General features: G+C 38.1%; 1 protein-coding gene across 7 annotated transcripts in view; it reads left to right on the top strand.

The window, feature by feature from the left end:
- The first annotated feature begins 23,401 nt into the window (after positions 1–23,401).
- Positions 23,402–24,838, top strand: part of dachd (dachshund d) — a 120,631-nt gene continuing 119,194 nt past the window's right edge. For 6 of the 7 annotated variants that reach the window (XM_042494547.1, XM_042494546.1, XM_042494548.1 and 3 more), the window contains exon 1: positions 23,402–24,188. In XM_042494547.1, coding sequence (XP_042350481.1) covers positions 23,638–24,188 — 551 coding nt within the window. In that variant the 5' untranslated portion in view covers positions 23,402–23,637. The remainder of the gene's footprint in view (positions 24,189–24,838) is intronic. The other variant, XM_042494553.1, reaches the window with a different exon arrangement.

A 24,838-nucleotide genomic window follows, 5' to 3' on the forward strand; every position in this document is an offset into this window, starting at 1 on the left:
GCCGCGCTACCTGCAGGTCACAGAGATCATTTTGAGGATGTTTATTAAATCAGAGCTATCAATTTTCTTACTGATCATCTTTTATCTGTCCTGTCCTTGGGGATGAGTCAAGCACACAATGATGTTAAAGGTTGCGGTATTCAACTTATGGCTTTTCCATTCAACCTCCAGGGCTCCGCTGGCAATATTGAATTACAGCCATTGCCATAACGTACAAATTGATACCTGAAATACGCCCCATATTGAGACGGCCTGTCACTGAAGTTAACTCACTTCTGTTAACAGAGCTACTGTACAATGAGGAACACAAAAAAAGAGCAAACAATAATCGTGAACTATTTGCCTTGGCTTTGAACTAATGACAACTTAGGCAGGCCTGTTTACTGTGCATGAGGAAGCACACATTCAGGAAGTAAATTGGATCAAAGTACAAGCAGCTGCTTAAGTACTTACTCGCTTCGATAAGCAGAGTGAAATCACCATCATTGTTGCATTAGAGTGACTTGCTTCAGTCACCGCCAGGAAAGCAGACAGGAAGAGGAGAGGGGAGCTGATAGTGTACCAGCTCCATGTGTCATGAAGGAGCCGCTGGCTAACAGCCAGCCTCAAAGAGAACAATTGAACATCACTGTAGAGTCTTTTTGTGTTGGAAACACAATCACCTTGTTAGAGAACAGAATGCATTGTACAACAGGTACAAACACATCCTCTGGAATAATAGCCGAGCATGTGCAATTTAACTGAATCAACCCACACATTTCAAGACATGTATTTATGACTAATGTTTTGTTTTGTGTTTTTTCCTTTGGCTTTTATAGAGCGCCCCAGGGATGACGTATTTCTTTTGGCCAATGCGGAAATTAGCGTCGCCCTGGTTCCCTTGTCAAAAATCCTGTGGGATTTTCTTCTTTGGATTTTGGCTGTTGCAGGAAATAATAAAATACATGTTTTGTTCAGAAAGATAATCTTCACAAATGAATACCAATTTCAGGATTGTAGAAGCCTAAATGCAATTGCCTGAAGTAAAAAGCTAATGTTGACTTTAGACAAACTACACTATGGTTGCATGACTTTGCATATGTCGCTACCATGTCAAGGCTGTAAAGCTGTTCAGCGTGATGTCTCATTTAGCCACTTGTTACTATAACCGCCTTTTTTAGATAGATTAGAGCTTCAAAGTTCACAAGTTGGGTATTTACTGAGTTCTTTTGTTTTGTAGAACAAAACATGAAATACTCTAAAGCTTGTGTTAACGACAGACCTTATTTCAGGCATCCTACAAAAAGCTCATTTAAAAAACCCTGATGACTTTAATACGAGGGAACCGGGAGAGCATAAATCCAAACTCATTTCCAGTTTTTAGGACTCAGTCCTGGGGCACTCTGTAATGACCTCTATAGATTGAATTATCTGACATTTCTTCTGTTTCTTTCCTAGCTCTTTGAAAAACGATATCTATTTGCATGAAAGCTAACCAATGTATCATTACTACTACGAATTGGGGGCTGCAGCCAGCAAAATGTATTTTAGCCACCTAAAAAAGTCCACCCTAAAAAAAAATATCAGTTAAAGTGCATACTATATTTAAAACAATTCCACAGCTTTACCTTACACAGTAACTGAGAGGCAGTGGTGGACCAGCAACTCCTGTCTTCTGCAAAGTAAAATTACTGTTTTTTTCAACTGAGTCTAGTAATAATGAGATTATGGCTTCAGTTCTACTTTTAAAAGGGCAGTCTGGTTTTCAAAAACTCTAAATATAGTGTACACATAGACTGAAAATGATTTTTGGGTTGGGAAAAAAAATTATACAGCATAGAATTAACAATATTTTGCCTGGCAATACTGTATCAAAACAAGGACACTAAGTATACATTTTTTAATTCCATAAATGATTAATATTGAAAATGAAACTTTGGGTAGCCTTCTAGAATAATGAAATGAATTGCATTTTCAGTTCATTACATAAATTTTGCTTTACTATTATTCCAGAGGATGTGTTTGTACCTATCACAATAATATTATATTGTGACTTAAGCATTGTGATAATATCCTATTCTGGGACCTCTGATGATTTGCAGCTCAACTAAAAACCAACAAATTGAGGCAGCATTTGCTCTGCGCCGTTTCATTTTACGCGCGTGAGACGGGGGTTTTCTAACTGAAGATATAGTAAACAAACATTGTGATTTGGTCAGTATTATTTAATTGAAAATTGGGCACCCACAAAAGTCAAAAGAATACACATTTAAAACAAAACATGGAACAAGCTCCTCAGTTGTTGTAAGGAAAAAAAGCAAATGACAGCATAGATATGAACCCGAGGCCCTTTCAATATTTTCTTTTCAAGGGTCAAGACAGAGTGTGAAAACAAAAATCCTCCGATCCAAAGGATCCAAATGACATCATCTTAAGTTTCCACTGAACTCTGAAGACCTTTCCTCTCCAGCATTGAGGACACAAGGAAAGTTCAAGGATTGAGCAAGTCAGTTGGACTAACATGCCATGGAACAGGAAATAGCCATTCATTGATTTTGTGTGTGTCCAGAAAGATCAATTTTATTCTTCCTTTGTTTTCAGACTACAATGCACTAAAGCTCCTGCAGCAGCAGGATGTGTTTCGTACAAGCACGGTCCAAATGAAGCTATAAATCAAGTGTTGGAGCAGAAACACATAATGTCATCCCCCATAGACCACGTACTGTACAGTACCGCACCTCAAACTCCTCCATTCTGCTTTCTCTCTGTCTGTACAAACAGCCCTACAATGTCAGACAATCTAATTAATATGACTGTCAAAATATGAAAACAAGGACTTTTTAAAAACTGATAAAAAAAAGTCAGCATGATGCACATTATTTGGATACATGGGCGTGTTCTTATTCTAAACTCTTCATGAAGAAGTCAGTCATGGTTTGTATTGCTTTCGCTCCTTAATGGCCGTTATCTGGTTCAACATCATTCTGTTGTTATGCAGTTTGCAGATTAAGTGTGTGTGTCTGTGCACGCGCACAAATGCGTGTGTGCATAAACTGACACTTCTTTAATTGTATTGCACTTGTGCTATCTGGTGCCGGAGTTAACTCGTAAAAGTGAAGTCTCAAGCAGATTCCCAGCGTCTGCCTATTTAAGATTCATAGAAAAGACCATCCACCCCAATCAATATCTACTTGAGATTTAAGTTGCATTATGTGTCCCCTTCACAGGCATGATTTAAAACATCAGCACAAAGTATTCTTAATTTTATTGCCTGCCGTAAATTAAAATTAATGATGCTGACATCCACAATTAACAATGAAAAATGCAGATTCTTATAATTACTTTAGCAGTAATATTGTTTTCAGCCCCGGCTCAAGGTGCTCCTCATATGCTCCTCAACATTCAGTAAAACACAAAAAGACAGCTTCATTACATTTTATTTGCTATAGGAAACAAAAAAAAGGGTCTAACAAAAATCCACAGCTCATTTGGGAATATCTCGCCATGCATAATTAAGCAAATTTGATTGGAATTAAGCATGACTTCTTTTGGTTGGGTTTTAATGAATGCAAATCAGGCATCTACATCCCTAAGATTAATTTCAGCCAATTAAAAAACAAAGCTTGTTGGAAAGTGTAAAAGTGTTCAAAGCAGGGCAGCAAAGCAGTTTCTCTCTCCCTCTCTCTCTCTCTCTCCTCATCTCATCTTCATAACTTGCACTCAGGAGAATCCCCCCCTCAACTTTGATCATTAGCATGAAGTTACAGGCAAACAGTATGAATTCAAATGTGGCAGAAATGCACTGCCAAGATCCTTATGCCTGTTTAATCTCAAAGTTGCACCCCTTAATAGTTTCTTTACACAATTATTTTTCTGTTTTAACACTGACAGGGCAGTTAGGGATTGCAGAAAGTAGGGATGTCCCAATCACGTTTTTTGTAGGTTTTTTTTGCCCCCTGATACAATCCCAGCCCCGATCTGATACTTTTGTTTTCTGAGATAATGCAGCTGCACAGTGCACGCTTTAAGAAGGCTTTTTAAAAAGATATTTAAAAATACCTGCATCCAAGCTGTTCTTTGGGTTTTTTTATTTGTTAGGCTTTTATTATTACTTCATCATTTTACAAAATAACGTATAAAATGACAATCCCTCCCCTTAATCTTTCTGGCCTCCTCGCTGTCTCAAGGGAATGTCTCTGTCCCTTTAAGAGTCCAGTGATTGTTGCTGTGTCTCAGTAACCTGAATGAACTGTAGTCTGTTCATTTTTTTTTTTTCCTGTCATCTGCACATCTCTTGGGCAGATTACGCTTCATAATAAATAAGCCATGTTGGCTTTTTGCTAGCGTAGCTGGCGCACTTGCAGTGGCGAGTAAGGTCTGTCTGTGTCTCCTCAGAGCAGGGCGTTAAATACAGCAAAAGACAAAATGTGATACTCTGACTGAGCTGAAACAAAATGAGCGCTCATAACTTCGGTTAAAAAACGTAAATAAACAGTCTCATACTGCGTTTTTGTTCATGGTGTGTGATTATTGGCAGCAAGCGGGGCTCAGCGGCTGCTCTTGAAAGGATAGTTCGGGATTCGTGAAGTGGGGCTGTATGAGATATTTATGTATAGTTAGTATATTACGTACAGTAACTGTCTGTCTTCATACTGGTTTGAGGAGTACCCAGACAGCCATTGAATATCAACCTACCTAAAAAAATCAATATCAGTCTAAGTGGACGCTGTATTTAGAGTATCTTCACCGCTTTACCTCACTGTCGCACAGCCTTTTCCTTTGGCACTATATTTCTCATCCCCCGCCAGTCAGCTGTTAGGGTCAGAAAGTGCTGTTAGCAGCTGTTACAAGATCCGACTGAAATGAAACTTCATGTTGAAAACACTCTCAACACAGCGTCCACTGAGACAGATATTGTATTTTTTTGTTAGCTTTTCTTTAAAGTGGCTTAAATACGGTTTGTTATCAGCCCATCCATACAGCAGGGTAATGTTGAGCTGTGCGGTACACGCAAACTTGGAGCATGTCGACCGCCAGCCATTGTATGTAACACAGACTTTACGTGAGTATCTCATGGAGCCCCACTTCCCAAAAATCTCAAACTATCACTTTAAGTTCAGCAGGGAGGAGAGACAGACAGCTGAGTAGAGCAGAGGTGACAAAGGCTGCGCTCCGCTGCTGCTTCAAAGTAAAAACATCTGTGTGGTACAGCTGACATAAAACAAAGGATCGATTGCTCCATAAACTAAATATTCCCGATTCCGATCAGTCACAAAACGCCCCGATCGGTCCTCGATCTAAACACATTGGGACAGAAAGTGCGTCAAAATATGCTCAAATATTGATACAATATGCCAATTTCTTTTCCTGTGATGCAAAGATAAACTTTAGAGCATTAAATATATCATTGTTTCGGGTTTTGACGGGACAAAATATGACAATTATTCTGCATTAGTTTGCCCACAATAATGTTGGCACAACCCGAAATCAACCTTTATCAGTGTTCAAGAGCATTCAATCCATCTGACTTAAGCACTCAGGAGATCTCATCGTGGTATTTTCCATGTGAAGGCACCATTGCACACCAGACCAGTGACAAATAACGCCGCTCACACCAATAACAAATGCCAGTGTCAGGCGGTGGATATGGCTTACGTAGGTGTCGGTCTCATTATGACAGCCTTGCATTACCCTGAAATGTTATGCTGCTTTTGCACCTATCATTGCTCTGAGTAAATCCTGATTATTTGGAGAGTGAGACACAAGCGCTAATGATTGAGGGCAAGCAGGCACCTTTGGGCTAATGCTAATATGCCTGCACATTGCTGCGGAGAACGCCGTGTACATTGATTTGATCTCTCACATCAAAAGACAAACAGTGGTGCAAGTCAGCACATCCCCAGTCAATGTCATTCCTTGAAGTGATACCCCCCCCACACACACACACACGTGCATCTTCATGGGCCGTGGGGAGGAAGGAAGGGTGGGAGGGAATAGAGAATTAGGTGATCGGATCTATTGGCATTTCTTTAAAGGAGATTCATGGTGGGAGGACGCGGTAAAAGTGAGGAAAAGTGGTTCCCCGTTCACCTGCTAGCCGGAGCCAGTTCTGAGAGGCTTGCTGTGTTTAGACTGCATTAATGCCTCTGTCTCTACCTGTTACAGAGCTTTCATTAATGTTGTCTTTTAACATCAAGTCTCCTGCAGAGTGGGGAATAAGTGGAGAGTTCTCAGAACTCTGCAGAAAGTTCAAAGCGCCACAAGAAACCCTTTATGTGTTCCCTTAATCATTCAAAAGCCCATCCTAGTATGCCACTTGCGTAGCTCCTCCATATGACGGGAAGAATTAATATTTGGCCTCTGATGCATTCTTTTTGAAAGAATAAAGGAATGTGAAGGAAAAGCATTATCTATTCAAGGAGCGCAGGGAATACTCTGACTGCGTCTCAGTTCTGTTGTAGCTGCTGCGTCTCATTTTGTCTGTAGCAGATCACAGGGCCGCAGACTGGTACGTTTCTGAGGGAGAATGGAGAGTGGGAAATTGTACTGTTTTATTAGAACCCTGTGGGAGAGTTTTGTAGAGGCAAGCATGCCATTGAGCCTATTTGCATCATGCTAGCAGTGAATAGATATGATAATATTGTAATACTTTGGAATCACTCTTGCAAAAGTGGTTTATGCGATGATTTTTATGTGGTGAGAGCCTCTGGCAGAACCCCTCGTGATATCAGAGAGATAAGTCCACACGGCCGCTTTATATTCATTTATTTCTACCTAAAACACCACACATTTACACCTTTTAGACACTTTGCTCTGAAAGACTTGTCAAAATACAAGCCAGAATGATTATTATTTCAGCACCGTTCTCTATCATTTGTTCTGTTCCACTTCTTAGTATTTTTGTCTGTTAGTCCTCCCCTGTGTTAATGTATTAACTCTGATGCCTTAGGCTTTTCATTTCATTCAGTAAAGCCTCATTGCTATAGAGTTGGCCTTATGCTTACTTTATGCACCAAGGACCACACATTCAAGTTCACTAGAGCAGACCTACGCGCCTTTTGAAGCATTTGGACCGCGTTATTATGAAAGTATAGTGTTCGTACATTTGTAACTGCAATTGCAACCCAGCCATCAGTGTAAAATTTGCTATTCTAAGTTTCCTGAATGCAACGAGACAGAGAGAGAGAGAGGGGGCAAAATGTGTGTACCCTTTATTTTCACACATAATAACACAACAGAGATTATTATTCAGGGGGTAGAACCATTGAAAGGCTATTCAGAGCATTTGTTTCAGAGTGCCATATGAAAAAAACTGAAGTAATTTGCACAAAGCCTTTAAACATTTCTATGCATTCAGCGGTGGCTTTTAAAAGCATTTTAATTAATTTTCATTAAATTGCGCTGAATTATTTAAAAAGAGAGTTGCTCTGGAAAAAAAGAGTGTCTTGCTAGGTGTAGGGCTAAATTGTGTGAAGTGAAGAGATGTTACTGGGAGATGGGAAGCCCAAGGGACAAGCAGGAGGACAATGCTGTCTCTTGGGAGAATTTTATGCTGCTGAAGTGAATTTGAATACATAAAGGAGAACTCGGGTAAAAAGGAAAGGGGGGTACAACATAGCCTGTGTTCTCCTGGTCCCTTGTGTGGGAAAAGAGGCAGATTATCCTACGTTTTTTTCCTCCATTCTGGCCCTATTCTCAATGACTAATTTTGCATTTTAAGGTCTGCAATTGTGCCATGAGTACATTAGCTCGAAAATTGCATATTTTACCTCCACACATTGCACTTGCAAGTGTCAGATGTGTTGCTATTCAGCGGTAGTTAATCTACCTCTAATGAAAGTATCTATAGCCACTTGAGGAATCTGTTTGCAGGTATGTTACAGTAAAAGCGACTAACAGATTTATTCCTTACACTGAAGAAGTTAGGTGTTTCTGCCGAGTTACAAAATTTTTCTGCCTCTATGTCAGCTAGATTTCTCAAAACCTCAACAGAGGAGCGCAAAATTTGGTGGACAGATGGGCCCTGGGCCAGAGAGAAGAGGATTAGATTCTGGTAGTGCTCTGGATTCAGGACTTCCCAATACAAGACTGTCTTATGTTAGCTGTAAAACTAATGCTGCGTTCACAAACAGCCTCTGGACAACACAGGGGGAAAAAAAAGTCAGATGGAATGGCTGGGTGGTAAAACGAAACATACGTGATGATATGTTGTGATGGTTATACATCATTTTTTTGCAAAAAATTAAATAAAATATATTAAATTACATTTTTATGTGTTTATAATTTTATACAATTTTTCTTGTAATGTCCAGTAATTGTTAACATTGCTATGTAACATTCGATTATATATTTGCAGAGGATGGCAAAAAATTGCAATATTTTATCTTTGAACGACAATTCTGTTTACTGTTACCGTTGCCGGTAAGGCTGCGCAATAATGGTCAAAATGATAAAAGCAATTATTTTGATAAAGATTGAGATAATGATAATTTATCAAGGTTATTTATTGATTTCAGGGACAAAATATATTTATTGCAATGTCACATTTAAATTAGCAGAGATCTGCATTAGCTTCCACTTGCGCCACATCCCTGCTAATGTACAAATGTTTGCATTACAATAAGACTTAAGATAAGGTTCTTTATTTGAATTCAGCACATCTATGGATACTTGTCTGCTGCTGTATAGATCAGTGATGTGACTTCAGCGACTTAATCTTTCTTGCCGTTCATGCATTTGTTGTACTGCAAATTGAGGTGTTTTTTCAGGTGCTTTAATCAGAATCAGAACAAGTTAGCTCTGTTGCTTTGCAGCGCAGACACAAATCTCATGCACTCCTTTGGATTTGATTTGTTCTCTACTCAATCCGAAGTACTTGGCGGATAACAGATGATTTTCTTTAGCCCGTCTACAGTCACAATGTTCAGGAAAGCAGGACAGCTCTTCAAAATTGTAGGCCAGCTGTTAGTTTTGGAAGCACTTAATTTGATATGCAGCAGAGTTTTCTATAAGTGGAGCACGCATTTTAAACATCGATATCACAGTCGATCATGTTCATTTTATTGTGGGAAGCCAAAATTGTGATCCTGATTTATATCTGAATAATAATTCTGCAGCCCTAGTTGTTAGTATTCTCTACCAGCCTCTCCTAACTTCACTGTCCAGCTCTCGTCCACTAAACCTTGTTTAAAATGTAATAAAATAATTTAAATTATTTTTAAGATATTATTTGTATTATTATTATTTGTATATTATTTGTAAGAGGCACTGAAAGAGGTTTGCACTGTCCAGTTCTATGTATGCCCTTCTTTTATACATTTAAACTGAACTGGGATCTTTTCTGTGACTAATTCTTCAGTAGAAAAACATGTAGTGCAACATTACACAACACAAAAAAAATACAAACAAAAAAAAAAAAGAAAGCAACATATTCGTATCAGCACATTTTTCCTGCTCAGGCAGGCAACGCCCCGCACATTCTCCCTTCTTAGTTTTCCTGTTTGGTCTGCCCTCTTTACTTTGTCCCTTATCTAAGCATCATTCATTCCTCATCCGTGATCCTGCACTTGGCTGTGGTCTGCGCGGCTTGGCACCCTCCCATTTCTCCTCTACCCCACTGAAGACACTGCTCTGCACTGTTCTTTGTCTTCAGCTAAAAGCAGAGGGCTTGGGGTGTGTGAGGGCATTACTTGTTGATATGCAGCAGCCTCACCTGTTTGCATTACACCTTGCCACAGTGTCTCTCAGCATCTTGATCTGTAGCTTTACGCAGCCTTTGGTACAACTAGGGCATCAACAATACAGTTCTTAAAAGCAAAATCTTCTGTTAAATTTAGCTTTTGTGAGAAGAAAGTCTGTTTTGGTCTTTTTTCAAATCGTGTAACCGTTGGGGAATGTATAAGTGTTCCTCAAAGAGCAGGTCATGGTTCCCAGTTGGTCTTCATTGAGCCAGACCCAAAGGAATCCCTAGGCAAATGAGGACTAATTTTCTATCACAGAATTCATGCAGATCCTTCAAAAATCTTAAAAGGCATCGAATTCATTCATTTAAGAATAAAACCTTAACTGTTGTTAAAATGTTTAAAATCACCTTTCAAAATGATTTTGTGAATCTTTTTTTTCTGATCTTGCATTGCAGAATCCCCAAATAATTAGCAACATCCAGTTTTTTAAAAATAATTTGCCAAATGCCTCTCACATTTACGTCATGTGGATCGGGATAACAGAACCTGCAACATTACCAGTATATTTTGTTTTTGGTGGCGATGCTCAGAGCAGATGATACACTGTTTGCTTGCTACCTGTCACTGTACCCTGGCAAGGGCAAATTGTGTGAAAATTTGATACTTGCACAAAATTTTGTGGCATGGCTGAAACAGATGAAAAGTAATGCATACAAGGCTCTCTGTATTTTATGCACAAAGATTTTCAAAACTTCCCCAGTGGCACAATGGGAATCAGGGCAGTGGATTCAAATATGTGGACTTAGAAACGCAAATTTGCTGAGAAAACCTGCGAACAAAGTACTTTCAAAAAAGTCATTCTTGTGTTACAATAATCATTTGGGCAAAACTGTCCCATAACCAAAGTAATTGATGTCAGTTTATGTTTTTTTTTTTTTTATTTTTCTTCAGTTTTGGTCATTATTTAATTGGTCTTAATTTCAAGAGGCATTAAAAAAGTTGTAGAACTCTTAAATCTAAATCTGATACAGTATACAGTAAAAGATCTCTAAGAATGATTTTCAGACTATTATTTATTTAAAAAATGGAACGTTTTACACATATTTCCACTTAAAAATACTCAAGTTAATACTTGTTTAAGTTACAAGTTTAAGTTATGGTAATAAAACATTTGTTCAACCAAAGATAACCCTCCCGTTTTCTTTCCTTCAGTGGTCATTCTGACTGACAATAATAATAATAATTCTGTAATCATGAAACCAACAATATTTTCTGATGGTTATTGCAACGTAAAAATCTCACACCCTTGCGACCCTAATTGTGTGATAACATAATAAATAAAATAAAATCTAATAATATGTCAGTAACAGAGATCTTTCTTTTGTGAGGCAAAATCTGGCAAATTAAAGGCTTAATGCATCCATTGTGGGCTCCAAGACCTAAAAAAACCCACCTGTGCAACATGCACAGGCATGTAACAGAGTGATACAGTGAGCATGAGTGCAGTTGATGTGTTCTGTGTTCCTGTAGAGGTCACTGTTGTGTGGTGCCTTTGTGTCAGATTTGGATACTGTCAGCAGCCCCAAAGCCTTCCTTTATGAAGTCTGCAGCGAGTCCTGTGACATTGAGATAGACTAAGAGAAGAATTACAAAGTTAATTTTGTTTGCAAAGCCATAATGTCTCATCCAAACAAGATTTTAAAAGGGAAAAGTTTGTTGGTGCTTAATCTGTACAACGATGAACAGTAATTATTTTTTGTGCCAGTGTTAATCATGCTGTAGCAGTAGTAAGTTAATTTGGACCAAATAAAGAATCTTATGTACATATGTCTGAAGGCATCTTAGAATTGTAGGATTAATTCCTCTCTGTAAGAAAACACATTATGTTAATCACAAAATCCCCATATTTGTGTATCTTGGAGATGATTGTAGTGAGCAATTATGAGTGGGCTTTATTACCAAGAACACAAATTAGATACTATGAATGAGTTCATCCAAGGCATTTGTATGTGCCATTTAACTCTGAAATCCTTGTTTATTAAACTCCAATTGCACATATGAATCAACTCTTTGGCATTAATCATGAAGTACAAGAGCCCAGATGGTACAATCTTAGCCAAGCTTGAATTAATACGAAAGGTTGAATCGCTGCTGCATCGAGATCCTCTCAAGGACCTTTGAAGAATGACATGAATAATCATTGTTGTTGGATGCATAGTTTACTAAGTCAGCGGAGCATAGTAACCTAGCACAAACTGAGAGATATTATAGCACATGCTGGTGCCCTACAAAGACTTTATGATGTATTACAGCGTGGATACTAAAATAAAGGTTGACTTCTTGCACTGACTCATAATAGGAAATTTTTAGCATAATATCATGCAACATAATTTCAGTATCATCCGGTGATCATGATAACTAAATAACATGGACAAAGTGACACACTGATAATGTTTACAGACCACAGCCATTTGATGCTGTTGGACCGGTGAGCTCCTTATCTTAATCTTAACTCACATAACAGTAAATTAATTTGAAATTTGTCTTTTGATGTTGTTGCAACAATAAACACAAGCAGAGAAATACAGCTGTCACACACTACCAATAAGCAAGCGTAGCATCCACTCAAAATGCATTACCAAACCAGTTAAATACTTACAAATGTACAGTTTTCCAAAACAATTTATGTGATAATTTGAGTAGCAATCACGTTGACCAAGAGGGCTATTTTAGAAATACACATTTAAACCTTAAAATTAAAACAAAATGCTGGAATTAGATCAGGATAGGCATGTCATAATACCAGATATTTAGCAGTTGAACTCTTGATACCCAATTTGATACATAAAAACAATAAACAAACAATAAGTCCCACATACTTAAACATACACTCCTTTTTGCAAAGCATCATTCTGTGCTGGTTCATGAGATTTTGTGGGCAGTAAAACACAACAAAGACTACTATGTTTTTACATATTTCGCCTTCATTGTTGTTGTTCAGGACTTGTACATGCAAGATGTCATGGCTGGTCTTTGTGGTCGGCTGTTTGCCCCGCCCATCCTCCACTGTGATTGGATTGCAGGTTGAAAAATAGACTGTGTAAAAATAACTTATGTATCTACCGTGACATCACCCATTTCTTTGTGGACTCCTGTTTTGGATCCTCAACTTCAGCATTTTGTCTGTCTCCATGTTGGTTATTTGGAGACAGAATTGTACATATTTGGATGTTAAGGAGAAGCTGTGGCTGAAGTTGTGGATCTGAGTCAGAGACTGTACCGTTGCCTCATTGGTGGCCTGCAATTTAAGAGGCCCCGCCCCTCAAATATGCGTAACCTTAAGCTTGAATCAAATGTAAATGAGTTACATAAAAATTCACCCAGATGACAAATTAGCTATAGAGACATGTTCATTTCTTCTGTAAAGTTTGGCACTTTACCTCAGGGTGTCTATGGGGATCTACTCACTTCTCATCAAGTGGCTTTTCGAGGAACTGCAGTTTTTGTCACTTCTTATTTTTCAGCCCTGGAGGTTGCCATTTGGGCACTTGTCACCGTTTTCCACGTGTTGTTGTTCTTCCGTGCTAGCAGGCGTTCTTCTTCCATTGGCATTAAAGGCAGAATAGAACGCTTATAGGTGTAAATGCTGCCCCGTCAGGTCAGTAAGAATTGCATCCCCAGTAAAAACGAGCACTGTCAAGATTTCAGAATTGTGACATCAACTTGGTACCGAATTATTGCTTCTGGTGACACCCCTACATCAGATTGAACACCTCTGTCAGAATCAATGTAGGAGATAAAAAAGTGGGGTTTATAGTTCCTTAGTTGAAGTAGAACACGACTGCGTTCACAAATTAATACATCTTGTATGTAGTCATGACTACATACAAGATATCTTGTATGTAGTCATGACTACATACAAGATGTATTAATTTGTGAAGGCACTAACAAATTAATTCCTGAAAATGCAGTTAACTAAACATTAATTTGAAACTTTTGATTGCTGTTTTCATTTGTAATGACTGTGAGTGTATTTTTTTCATGTCTTATTTGTAATTTTACCATAAATATTTTTTTTAATCAGTGTGATGCATCATAATAAGTAGAAAAAGAGGAAAGTGAGGAGAAGAAGAAACAATAGTCTACAGATTTGGCTTACAAACAAAAGTCAAATGGCAGAATTGGTACGTCTGCACTGCTTAAGTGCAATTAAATTACACTGAACATATAAAAGAAGATTACAAGTTAATAAATGAATATCTTGTCACTATCTGTAGTTCCATATAAAAAATGTCCTCCTCCACTTCGCTTTGGCATCACACTTAATGTATTCCCGCTTTGCTGATTTCCTGATTCCAAAGGACATTGCATCTCATTTCTTGTCACTTGTCTCCTAAAGTCCTAAAGGTACAATTAGCATTTTGTTTGACGAAATGTTGAAAGGTTCATAGATTGATATTTGCAAAAAATGTAGCAGTGTGTGTGTGTTTTTTTTTCCAAATGCAAATTCTGACATTTATTAACTTTTATTACAGATACTCTGTTTATGGATTGTAAAACTCTGCATAGATTTAATGGGAATAAAGTAAAATTACAATGTTTAAACACAATCAGTGTGGCAAACCAGCAAGTGTGTAATTTAGTGTTGTGTGGCAATGAAATGTTTTACGGGCCTTGATTTATGTCCTGTGCATGGCATTTCTAATGAGAGAGACCAACATTGCAGTGCGCCTGTGTTCCAGGAAACTACATTTACAGCAGATCTTTTTTCTCAAGAGTGTTTTTCCCCTGTGAAATAATGTCAGCACTTTCCCACCTTCAAAGTCCTTTTGTTTCCAGATCTATTAACAATTCTAATTGTACAGGAACACTTGTTAAGTAAGGCTGGTAAATAAAGCAGGAAACGCATTATTTCCTTTTAGTGCAGATTAAAGGTACAGCTATGCTGGCTTGAAACACATTAATGAGGTTTTAAATAAAAATGCTGGCAGGGAATTTACACCGCTGACTGGTTTAACTGCAGTAAGCAGTTGATTTTCCTTGATGTTAAAGGGGAACATTATTTCACCCACTAATGAAAAATACATCTTTCCAGCCTCCTATCTGTTAATTAACATGTTTGTGTTAGGGGATTTTCAAAAACGGATACAATCGCTTTCAATCTGATTAAAGTAAGTGATACATAATAGGGAGGTTGTTTTCCTTGGGTCCTTCTGTTAATTGAATAGCTTTGTATGACTTGGAATGTTTTTCCTAGTCACAACAGTTTGCCCGGACCGAGCTGCTCGGGATGCCCCTATCTTAATTACGGATCATTTTCCAAATGTGGTTCAATTTCCTCAGCAGGACAGTTTCTGTTAACTGCTATTTTTAAGGCCAATAACAACGTCAAAGCCAGGGATGATTAAAGCAATTAAAGTTTCCCTTTGTTTTCTAAGCACAGCGAGATAGGGCTGCCTGTTTGTACAGCATTTATTAAACATTTACTAAATGGAATTGAATCTGTCATCGACGAAGTTTTCTGAGACAATTACCTTTTAGCATTGGCAAACACTGTTTCACTCAGCTAACGTCTCACAGCTTATGGCTGTGATTAGCCATTTGATTTCATCAAGCTAAACTAAAATCCTCCAGCAGAGAGAGAGAGAGAGAGAGAAAGAGAGAGAGAGAGAGAGGGGTTTAAATATAATTTTACCATCGGAATTTCTCAATTAGCATACCACATTTTCTCCATTAGATAAACTGCCTTTAGAGAGCTGGCTGGTTTAATCTGTTTAATGTCCGTGTAAACTATAATCTCCTGATTCTAAAAAGAAATCCCTTAAGGACATCATTCGCATACACTCTTCATAAGACAGTTTTTGAAAGACACGATCGAGTGCAGCTTTTAAAGAGGGATTGAACGGCGATGGGTTGTTATGCCTATCATGCTTTTCTTTTCTGTGGCATATGGATTGTGCAAGTTGTGCTTTCACTCGCTCGAGTTTAGCTAATCATTAGTAATTACGCTTTTACAAGCTTGTCCTTGGTTCGACTATCACTGGAACATAGCTGCGTTTTAGATTGTTGTAATAGTAGATAGGTTTACGAGGATACTCCATCTTCCGCTTAGTAAATATATGAGTATCATGGAAACAGCCTGTTGTCTCTGAAGTCATATGCAAGTCACTCCCCTTGAAAGATTGCCGTTTTCTGAGAGATAATTTAGAAGTGATATCACCTCGTGACACATGAATCAAACTTTGATCTCAGATTGAACCAGAAGTGTATCAGGATGTGTGTACATCACTGCCAATCACATCAGCGCTGGGCTGTTAGTGTGTATGGATGTAGAAATCAGGATTTGTTGTTATCCTATTGAACGATGAGCAGAGAGAAATCAGAGTGTTTACATGCATATCATTGCCTTCCATCATACACTGCAGGCTGTATGAATTAGGGCCTGCAAACACAGCCTCATTCTCCTTGCATCACGCCAAGAGTCACTCCATTGATTACCCTTCCCCGCTCCCAGGAAATGGCTCATGCATCTCGTGTACATTATAACAAATGTTCTCTTTGCATTACAATTGAATTGTGATTGTTATGTTCAATCAATGGGGAAAGGTCACGGGATCGCTCCTGCCAGCGCTTTAATGGAGAAGTCGATGAGGATTCATTTTAATCACTGCGGCTGTGGCAGAATGAGCACAACACTGAGAGACTGTCAATGGCCCGGTAATTACCGCTGTTTATACAGGTTTCTGCTTTAGCAATTTAGATATCCACAAATCTCTCTGTTTCTTGCACCCCAGTTATATTGGAAGCCGCGTGGCATCAAATGAAGTACTGTAGGATGTGGGCCGTGACTGCTCTAATTGTGGGTGAGGCTGGCTCTTTGAAAATGAAGTGAACTCCATTTGCTCCTCTTTTGAGCAGTCACATTACCAGAAAGCTGTTATTTTACATACTTTGTGTGAAGGAGCATTCTATTAGTTCAGCTGAGTCCAAGTCCTGCTTGTTACAGTTGTATCAAGAAGTGGAAGATTGTCTTTGTACATCAGCCACATTTACAATGCGCGTCTTTCAAGGTTAACCCTACTGTAAGTGTGCTAATAGATAGATACAGGTACTAAATTACCTTATTCTGTAAACATCTTGCTTGTTGAGATTGTTGAGAACCTCAAAGATGGACTTAAGATGGACTTCATTTCTTTGGCTAGATGTGTATTCTGTCCTCGTTTTCAAACTTTTCTTTCTCTTCTGTTTTCTCTTTGGTCGTGTTCGTCAAAGTGTGTTTACCTCTTACCTGTAGAGCTACTTATTAGTCTAGATTGCTTTGGTTTGAGTTGCCAGGTGTTGGAGATATCGGCCTAAAAGATGTCTGACTTCTCTGGGAATGGGACTAGATGGCACTATGTGTCAGAAACCATGACCTTGTTGCTCAAGATAATCCACAGACCTTGTTATGAGAACTATCATGTAGGAACTATTTTCTACTGAACTACACCTGCCAACCATATCAATGCGTAGAAGGTAGCGTCTATCTACTGCTAGCTCACCGAGCACCACTGAGCTAGCTAAAGTCACAACATGACCAAATTAGCACATCATTAATATTTATATATCTCACTGTCACGAGCATGAGTCGCTCGTCCATGGCTATGAGGTCATGATTTCTGGAAGGAGGCATTGCTGTTGAGTCTTTCAAATATATTTTTTGACGCTTTGAGCACCACCAGCCAGATGCCATTTAATTCCATTATATTGGAGAGAAGGCAGACACCTTTATGGCCGATATCTCAGACACTCTGCAATTCAAACAAAACAATCTCGATTGATAAATATCACTACAGGTGAGAGGAAATATAAGTATTTTTAATTTCGGATAGAAGTGTTCCCTTAACTTTGCACATAAAACATGACCATAAAACTAGTGACAAGTAGTTTGCAAATTATGTGTAAGTAACAAATGTGACACAAGAATGCAATTCTATGCAGACTCAGGCAGCAACTAATCATTATTTTCCTTATCGATTCATCCACTGATTATTGTCTTGATTAATCTAAGTTGCATAAAATGTTTGAATTTTTTCCAAAGTTCAAATGCCTTATTTTGTCTGACAAACCATCCAAAATCCAAAGAGATTTAATTCAGGATTTTCCATGGTCATGGAAAACCTGGAAGAGTCATGGAATTTCACAGTCACATTTTCCAGGCCTGGAAAAGTCATTGAATTAGTAAAAATTATTGAATGTTTTTGAAAAGTCATGGAAATTTTGTTGCGTGTAATGATATTGTTACAGTCATTTTCGTGGATAAACCTCCATGTAAAGTAACATTATGACAAATTCGTTTTCTGTAGCTGGTAATTTCATGTAGGTATAATATGTGTCATTGTGTGACGTTTGTTTACAATCACAAAATTTTCTTCGTTTTTCCACTCTGATTCTCATGTATCTGATATTATGTTAGACTTAGTGTTTTAATCTGATATCTTTAAAAAAAGATATCAGGGTAAGTGGGACAAGAAAAAAAAATGTTATCAAGGGTCCTTGAAAAGACATTTTGTCCATGAAAATGTGTGAGAACCTTGCAATTTGCACTAAAACAGAACGGCAAATTTTCCTATGTCACCAGCTTGAGTTGGAGAAAGGTTGGCATTTTTGGTTAAAAAAGACTCAAACAGTTACCACAATAGTTACAGAATAATGTCCAGTTATGTCAGCTCTTGAACTGTCTGTCACAATTTCAGTTGTGATAAAAAAAAGAGTTGTTCTGATTAGAATACATAAACTCACTAAAAAACTTGATAAGCGAACATTATTAGAAAAGCACTTTAATATTATTTTTTAATTAAAAATAAACTAATGTTGCCACTGTGGAATATTATCAGACACCCTGCATCATCAGTGTGCTCTCTGACATCTCCCCTTCACCCCAAGTGGCATGTTTGTGTTGGCCGGTGTCTAAGGATAGATGAGGTCAAGGCAGTGTAACCTTGGAGAAACAAATATTCATGATCAATAAGTGCTTTATTCCAAGCATCTAAATGATTCTTATGTCTGAAGCTGCTTCTCCGCCCCCCCTCCCCTATTTGCCCATGCGGAAAAGCAGTTTGAAGATTTATGCAGACTAGGTAAAAGGACATTTTAAAAGACTACACAGTATCACTGCTTTCAAATGTCATGTAATCATAGGTTAGGGGAGAGTGCTGGGCACAGAGAGCTAAGTGATGTTACAGATAATGAATTGCCTCTGAAATATAATACATCGTGAGTATGATTCTTTGTTCCAAGCTCTGTACACCAACTCGGTTCAATTAAAGTTATTTATCTCTCTTGTTTTTTAAGTTCATCAATTATATTGTGATACACTTAATGTCCATAAGAGGATGATGTATGATTGGTCTAATTATTTCTTATTCACCATGCTTTCTAAAGCATATCAATTTTGTTAATACCATGTAATTAAAACACGTCAGTGCGCTACAAGTTGCCGGCTGTATTAATGACTATGAAAATTATTTTAATTAAATAGCCAATTATAGAAAAATCCTAACCATGAGAATTGACATTTAAATGAATTCAATTTAAATTGCTTTTCAACATTGTTTTATCAAAGCTTTATGGGGTGAATAAATTATTACATCAAACAATATACTGTGTCATTGATCATACACAAGTCTTGTCCCACATCCATACATTTTGAAACACTTTCCTGATGCCATACATCATGCTGGGTGATTACATTTTGACGTAGTCATTTGTTTACCGCAATCTCATCCACATGTACTGTACTTGTGTGTACTTTTAGGAAAACTCTGTTAACTGTTTGTGTTACTGAGTTGACCAAGTATTCAGTCATGCTGGAAACTTAATTCACGATACTAATTTTAAACTATTATTTGACAATTTGACTCCGATGCATCTTAGTCCCAATGTGCCTGAAGAAACTATTTAAGATGGTTTTGTCACAAGTAAACACTTTTCTTGCTGTAGTAAGATGTTTCCTTTCAAAATAGGTTCCCAGACATGATTTTTACATGCAATTGCATTTGTGTTGAATTATATCAACAAAGTATTGCAGTTTATTTTTGTGTTACACTGTGTTTTCATAACCAGGGTCAGACACAAGCAGCCCACCCAGTCTGTTGAAAGGCATTTGTATCGAAAACATCACACATATCCTGTGGTGCCTCTTAATACCTATTAGACTCCTCAGGCTCATATATTTTTTCCTGCATAATGTTAATGAAAGTCATTTTTCAGACATTACAAGCACAATGATTTGCAGTTAACCCATGCAAACAAGAGAAATAGTGGGCAAACTGTTGTGACATTCATTGTATATAATGAAATCTTAATATGGTGCATATTTAAGTGAAAGGTTAGCAACATAAAGGGCAAATGGATTGCCTGGCAATGAATTTTAAGCAGCTATTGATTTTACACTACAAGCTACCTCTTTCCCTGAATGATAATTTTGAAATGGCACAGAGCTTATCTTAAAGCTGATCTGACACAACAGGACAACAGGAAAATACAGAATATTAAGGCACATGTGATAAGCAACACCCTTTTTGCAGAGCACCACGCTCATTCAGGCTAATAAGAATACATGGAGAGTGTCGGTGTACCCGCCGAAATTCCGCTGATAAAAATACAACTAATGGCAAATATATGCATCTCAGGACACACTGGTTATTTGGAAATGTGATGTAATGAGTGCTACCATGTTGGGAAATGAAAAGTAAATGCCCTTAGAATTGTGCTGACTTAAAACAAATTTTAAACATCATTTTAATTTCTGCAAAATGTCAAAAAAATCCTACACTGTAAAATCTGATTAGTTGATTTTACTAAGAAAAAAAATCTAGGAAACTGATTGCCTTGAAAAATGTAAGTGGCTGAAACTAAACTATTTATCTGAATGTATGTATACATAATTGTTAAGGTTACTTAAAATTTTAGTTATAATCACTTCATTTTGAGAAGTTTTTGCAGCTTAAAAATGACATGTTTAGTTAAATCGATCTTTCTAAGTTTTAGCAACTTTAGCAAACCAATTATGCTGTGCCACATATATCTGTATTCTGCCATCTGCAATCGAGTCAGTCAAATTGTATTATTCTTAAACATGTTAAAAAAATAGAACTTGCAGATGTCCTAACTTGATCGTAGCCAAAATCCTCTTTGTCATGATTAAGTCAGACTAACGTTGTTTACTGAAGTTGCCAACACTAAGAAAGAAAAAGGTCATTTTTAAGTTGCACAACTTCACAATAAATACAGTCAAATTTCAAATAAATTTGACATTTAGACATAAGCATATATTAATATTAATAGTTATATTCCTTTTTCGAGGCAATCAGTTGCCAAGATTATTTTAAGTAAGATACACTTGCCAGATTTTATAGTGTGCAAACCGGACTCAAGAATGTGTTTTTCTGTCATACCTTGAAGAACACATACACATACTTTACTGGTCCTATCTACCTATTTTTTAAATATAGTGTGATCTATTGTCAAAGTTAGGATTATCCAGCTGCATGTTTACATAGCTGTATGTTTTACACCAGCAGTTTGATCTGGTAAGAAAGGCAGGAAGAAAGGTATTGTAGTTCATGATGTGCCACAGTGGTTGAATAAACTCTATATGAGCTCTTATTGTACACGGACTTGACCCTACCCCCATGATACAGTGCTGCACTTCCTCCCTCTCTGCCTTTATCCTTGTTTCCTGTGCTGTCTGAGATCGAGAGAAAGTTTGAGAGTTCATGTTTGAGCTGGGTTAAGCCTGGTTCAGCAACCCTCAAACAAACTGGTGTTCTGTCCGGACGTCGTGCAGTATGTGTACACTAGAGTTGACACTGCATAACTGTGCAAGACACCCTTAAAGTAAACAGTTACCATTTTTATGGTGTGTGTTTAAATGTTGTTTTTTTTAGCTTTTAAATCAGTATTTGCCAGTGTTCTCACACCAGTTCAGATTCATACGTGTAATTGGCTCTGGCTATTTTGGTTTCTCTCATGTACAGTGGAGTCTTTATCTGCAGCTAATTTGCGGTCATTAACAATTTTAACACAGATGCAAAACAACTGCTGGCATGAAGCACTGTCAGTGTTTGGAAGGTTACTTTTTAAATGTAACAGGTTACAGATTGCTTCAGGATTTGTCATCAAAAACCTGAAAAAGTCATTGAATTTCACAATCACATTTCCCAGGCCTGGAAAAGTCATGGAATTATTAAAAGTCATTGAAAGTTTTGGAAGTAGTCAGGGAATTTTGTTGTGCATGATGAAATGTTGCAGTAATCTTCCATGGATAACCTTCCATGAAAGGTAACATATTTATTTCTGTAGCTGTCGACATAACGTAGATCTAAATTGCGCTGATGTGTGACAGCGTTTTATTGAACATCACGTGTTTCTTCATTTTCTTCCTGAGTTCTGCCTCTCACTTCATGTATTCCAGTTAGCTAAAATTATATTTGAATAATTTGAATTTGATATGTTTAAAAAACAATGCAAGAAGGTAATGTATTAAAAAAATCATGGCAAAGTTTTGAAATTTTCTCCATGAAAATGTCTTGGAACCCTGTTTCTAGTTACCCTCTTTGAAATTGAGTAGTAAGTAATGTAACTTTTAACTTCATCAAAGTAACTTACTAGTAATTGTAACTTACGACATTTGATTACTTTTTGATTAGTTTTTCTAACAAATATTATTATTATATATAAACTGGGCAGTGAAGCTAAAAAATGAAAAAATACTAAACAACAGAGTGAATATTTAATTCTGCATATAAACTTTTTTACCAACGACAATACATTCATATTTAAAGCCATTGTAAACACTAACAGATTTATTAGGAACTGTTATTTAATAACATATTTTCTCAGAACCTGTAACCATTTACAATAACATTTTTTTTGGAATTACATTTAGCTGGTAACATTTAACTAGTTATGTTCTCCAACACTGAGCTCTGTACATGTAGGATGATATAACTTTTACAGCGCATTCTGTCGAAGACAGTCAAACTTTAATTAGTAATATATTGTGTGTGTGTGTGTGTGTGTGTGTGTGTAGTGTAGTGTTTTTGTTTGTTCACAAAACACCCATCTCCAATCAACTACATTTTCATGCTGTTACCTCATACAAAAAGCTACTTTGTGCTTATACAATAATCACAAAGGACGAATTAAAATGACACATATTTTACTTTCTTGCAGACAGGATGTACTTTGAAGAGTGACTCCTGTTGACGCTCAATTAAAAAATAGGCTATGACAAATATGACATCAAAATTCAAGTTAAATATACATAGTAGTATTGCAAAAGAAAAAAAAATAAGGTTTTCAAAATTATTTTAAGCTTTTGCAGGATGTAAAAAATGCAAAAGTTTTCCTAAACTGCAAAAGTTTTTACTAATTAATGTTAAGTGTGATCAACTGTCAATAACAGGGCTGGGTTTGCATACTGTTGGACAGCAGGTGTAACCTGAGGGGCTGTTACAAATAACTGTTAACTGAAATTACACATATACCCTGCGAGTCTAATAAATAAAAAACGTGCAAATTTGCACACGATCGTGATCAGATATAACCAGATCTCTCTTATGTTTAATAAACAATTTAACAGACATTTGAGTGCAGCCGGAGCCCAGTTATCTGTTCTTCAAAGGCTTGCACTGTCCCCTAGCTCCTCCCTCTCTGTACCGTGTGACAACAACAACTCATCCACAGAGCGGAGCTGCACTTTTCAGCTCATTTTCCTCCTGTCATTCCTCCTCCTATCTTTGATCATTGTCCCGCCGCTCAGCCCCCCCAAACACCCTCACTCAGCACGCCTTTTTTCGGCAGCTCTTTTTACTTCCCAACTTATCTGAGGAGCTAAACTCTCGTGGATTCTTTCATTTCGGGGTGTCTCGGCAGGCTGGGTTTTTATACTTTGAACTTCGGCTACTCTCTTCCCCTCCTGTAGGTGACCATGGCCGTACCGGCTGCTCTGATCCCACCAACTCCTCTGGTCCCACCGCCTCCGATCTCGACTCCCTCCGCGACGACGTCCCCGCCGTCGACAACTTCATCACCATCTCCATCCCTGGCCCCCCCATCCGGACCCGGACAGACCCTGTTCAGATCAGAGCTCCTCGCCACCAGCAGCCCGGGCATCCCGGCCGCGGCTCTTCCCCCCGGCAAACCCGTGTACTCGACCCCGTCGCCTGTTGAAAACATACCGCAAAACAATGAGTGCAAGATGGTCGAGTTGCGCGGTGCCAAAGTGGCCTCTTTCACCGTGGACGGCTGCGAGCTCATCTGCCTTCCTCAGGCTTTCGACCTGTTCCTGAAGCACCTGGTCGGCGGACTGCACACCGTCTACACCAAGCTGAAGCGGCTGGAGATCACGCCGGTGGTGTGCAATGTGGAGCAGGTCCGCATCCTCAGAGGGCTCGGCGCCATCCAACCAGGGGTGAACCGCTGCAAACTCATCTCCAGAAAAGACTTCGAGACCCTGTACAACGACTGCACCAATGCGAGGTGAGTGGCGAGCTGTGTGCGGCATTTTTTGGTGGGGGTTTAAATGTCTTTACGGACGGCCGTGCGTAAAGGCGCGGGAGCAAGGAAGGGGGAGACATTTTTCCTTTATTAAACAAGTGGTTCAAGTGATGAGATGAAGTTATCAAGTTTTAGAAATCGCTTGTTGTTGATGTGTTTAAGTGTGTCAAAAAGAGAGCTCAGACTTCATCCAGTGTGCTCGTAGTTGGTGTGTTAGACGGGAAGAGGCCAGCGCGCAACATCAGTGAAGAAAGTTTAGTGAAAGTTTTTAACACGTGCAGGGGCAAAGCTGTGCCATGATGGATAGCCTGTCTGCCTCAGAACAAATGAATCGATAATGTAGACTACACAACGGCGGAGTTTCACAACGCTGTTGAATAAACTTCAGGTGTAGAGCTGCCACTGTAAAGACAATTTCAGAAATAAGACCCCCGAGCTTCACTTTAGTGTAATTCCTCTTTAATTTAAGGAAACTTTTAGCTCAACTTTATTTTAAATGACTCTGATGGAAACTAGGTTATGCCTAATTTCATGCCCTTGCCACAGGGGCTGTACAGTTTCAATTATGATAACTCTAATTTTTAAAAAGTAAACAAGACAAACCCAGATTATCATAATTATATGACATGGAA

This window comes from Plectropomus leopardus, chromosome 10 (genome assembly GCF_008729295.1).
Source record: "Plectropomus leopardus isolate mb chromosome 10, YSFRI_Pleo_2.0, whole genome shotgun sequence".
Taxonomy (NCBI): Eukaryota; Metazoa; Chordata; class Actinopteri; order Perciformes; family Serranidae; genus Plectropomus; species Plectropomus leopardus.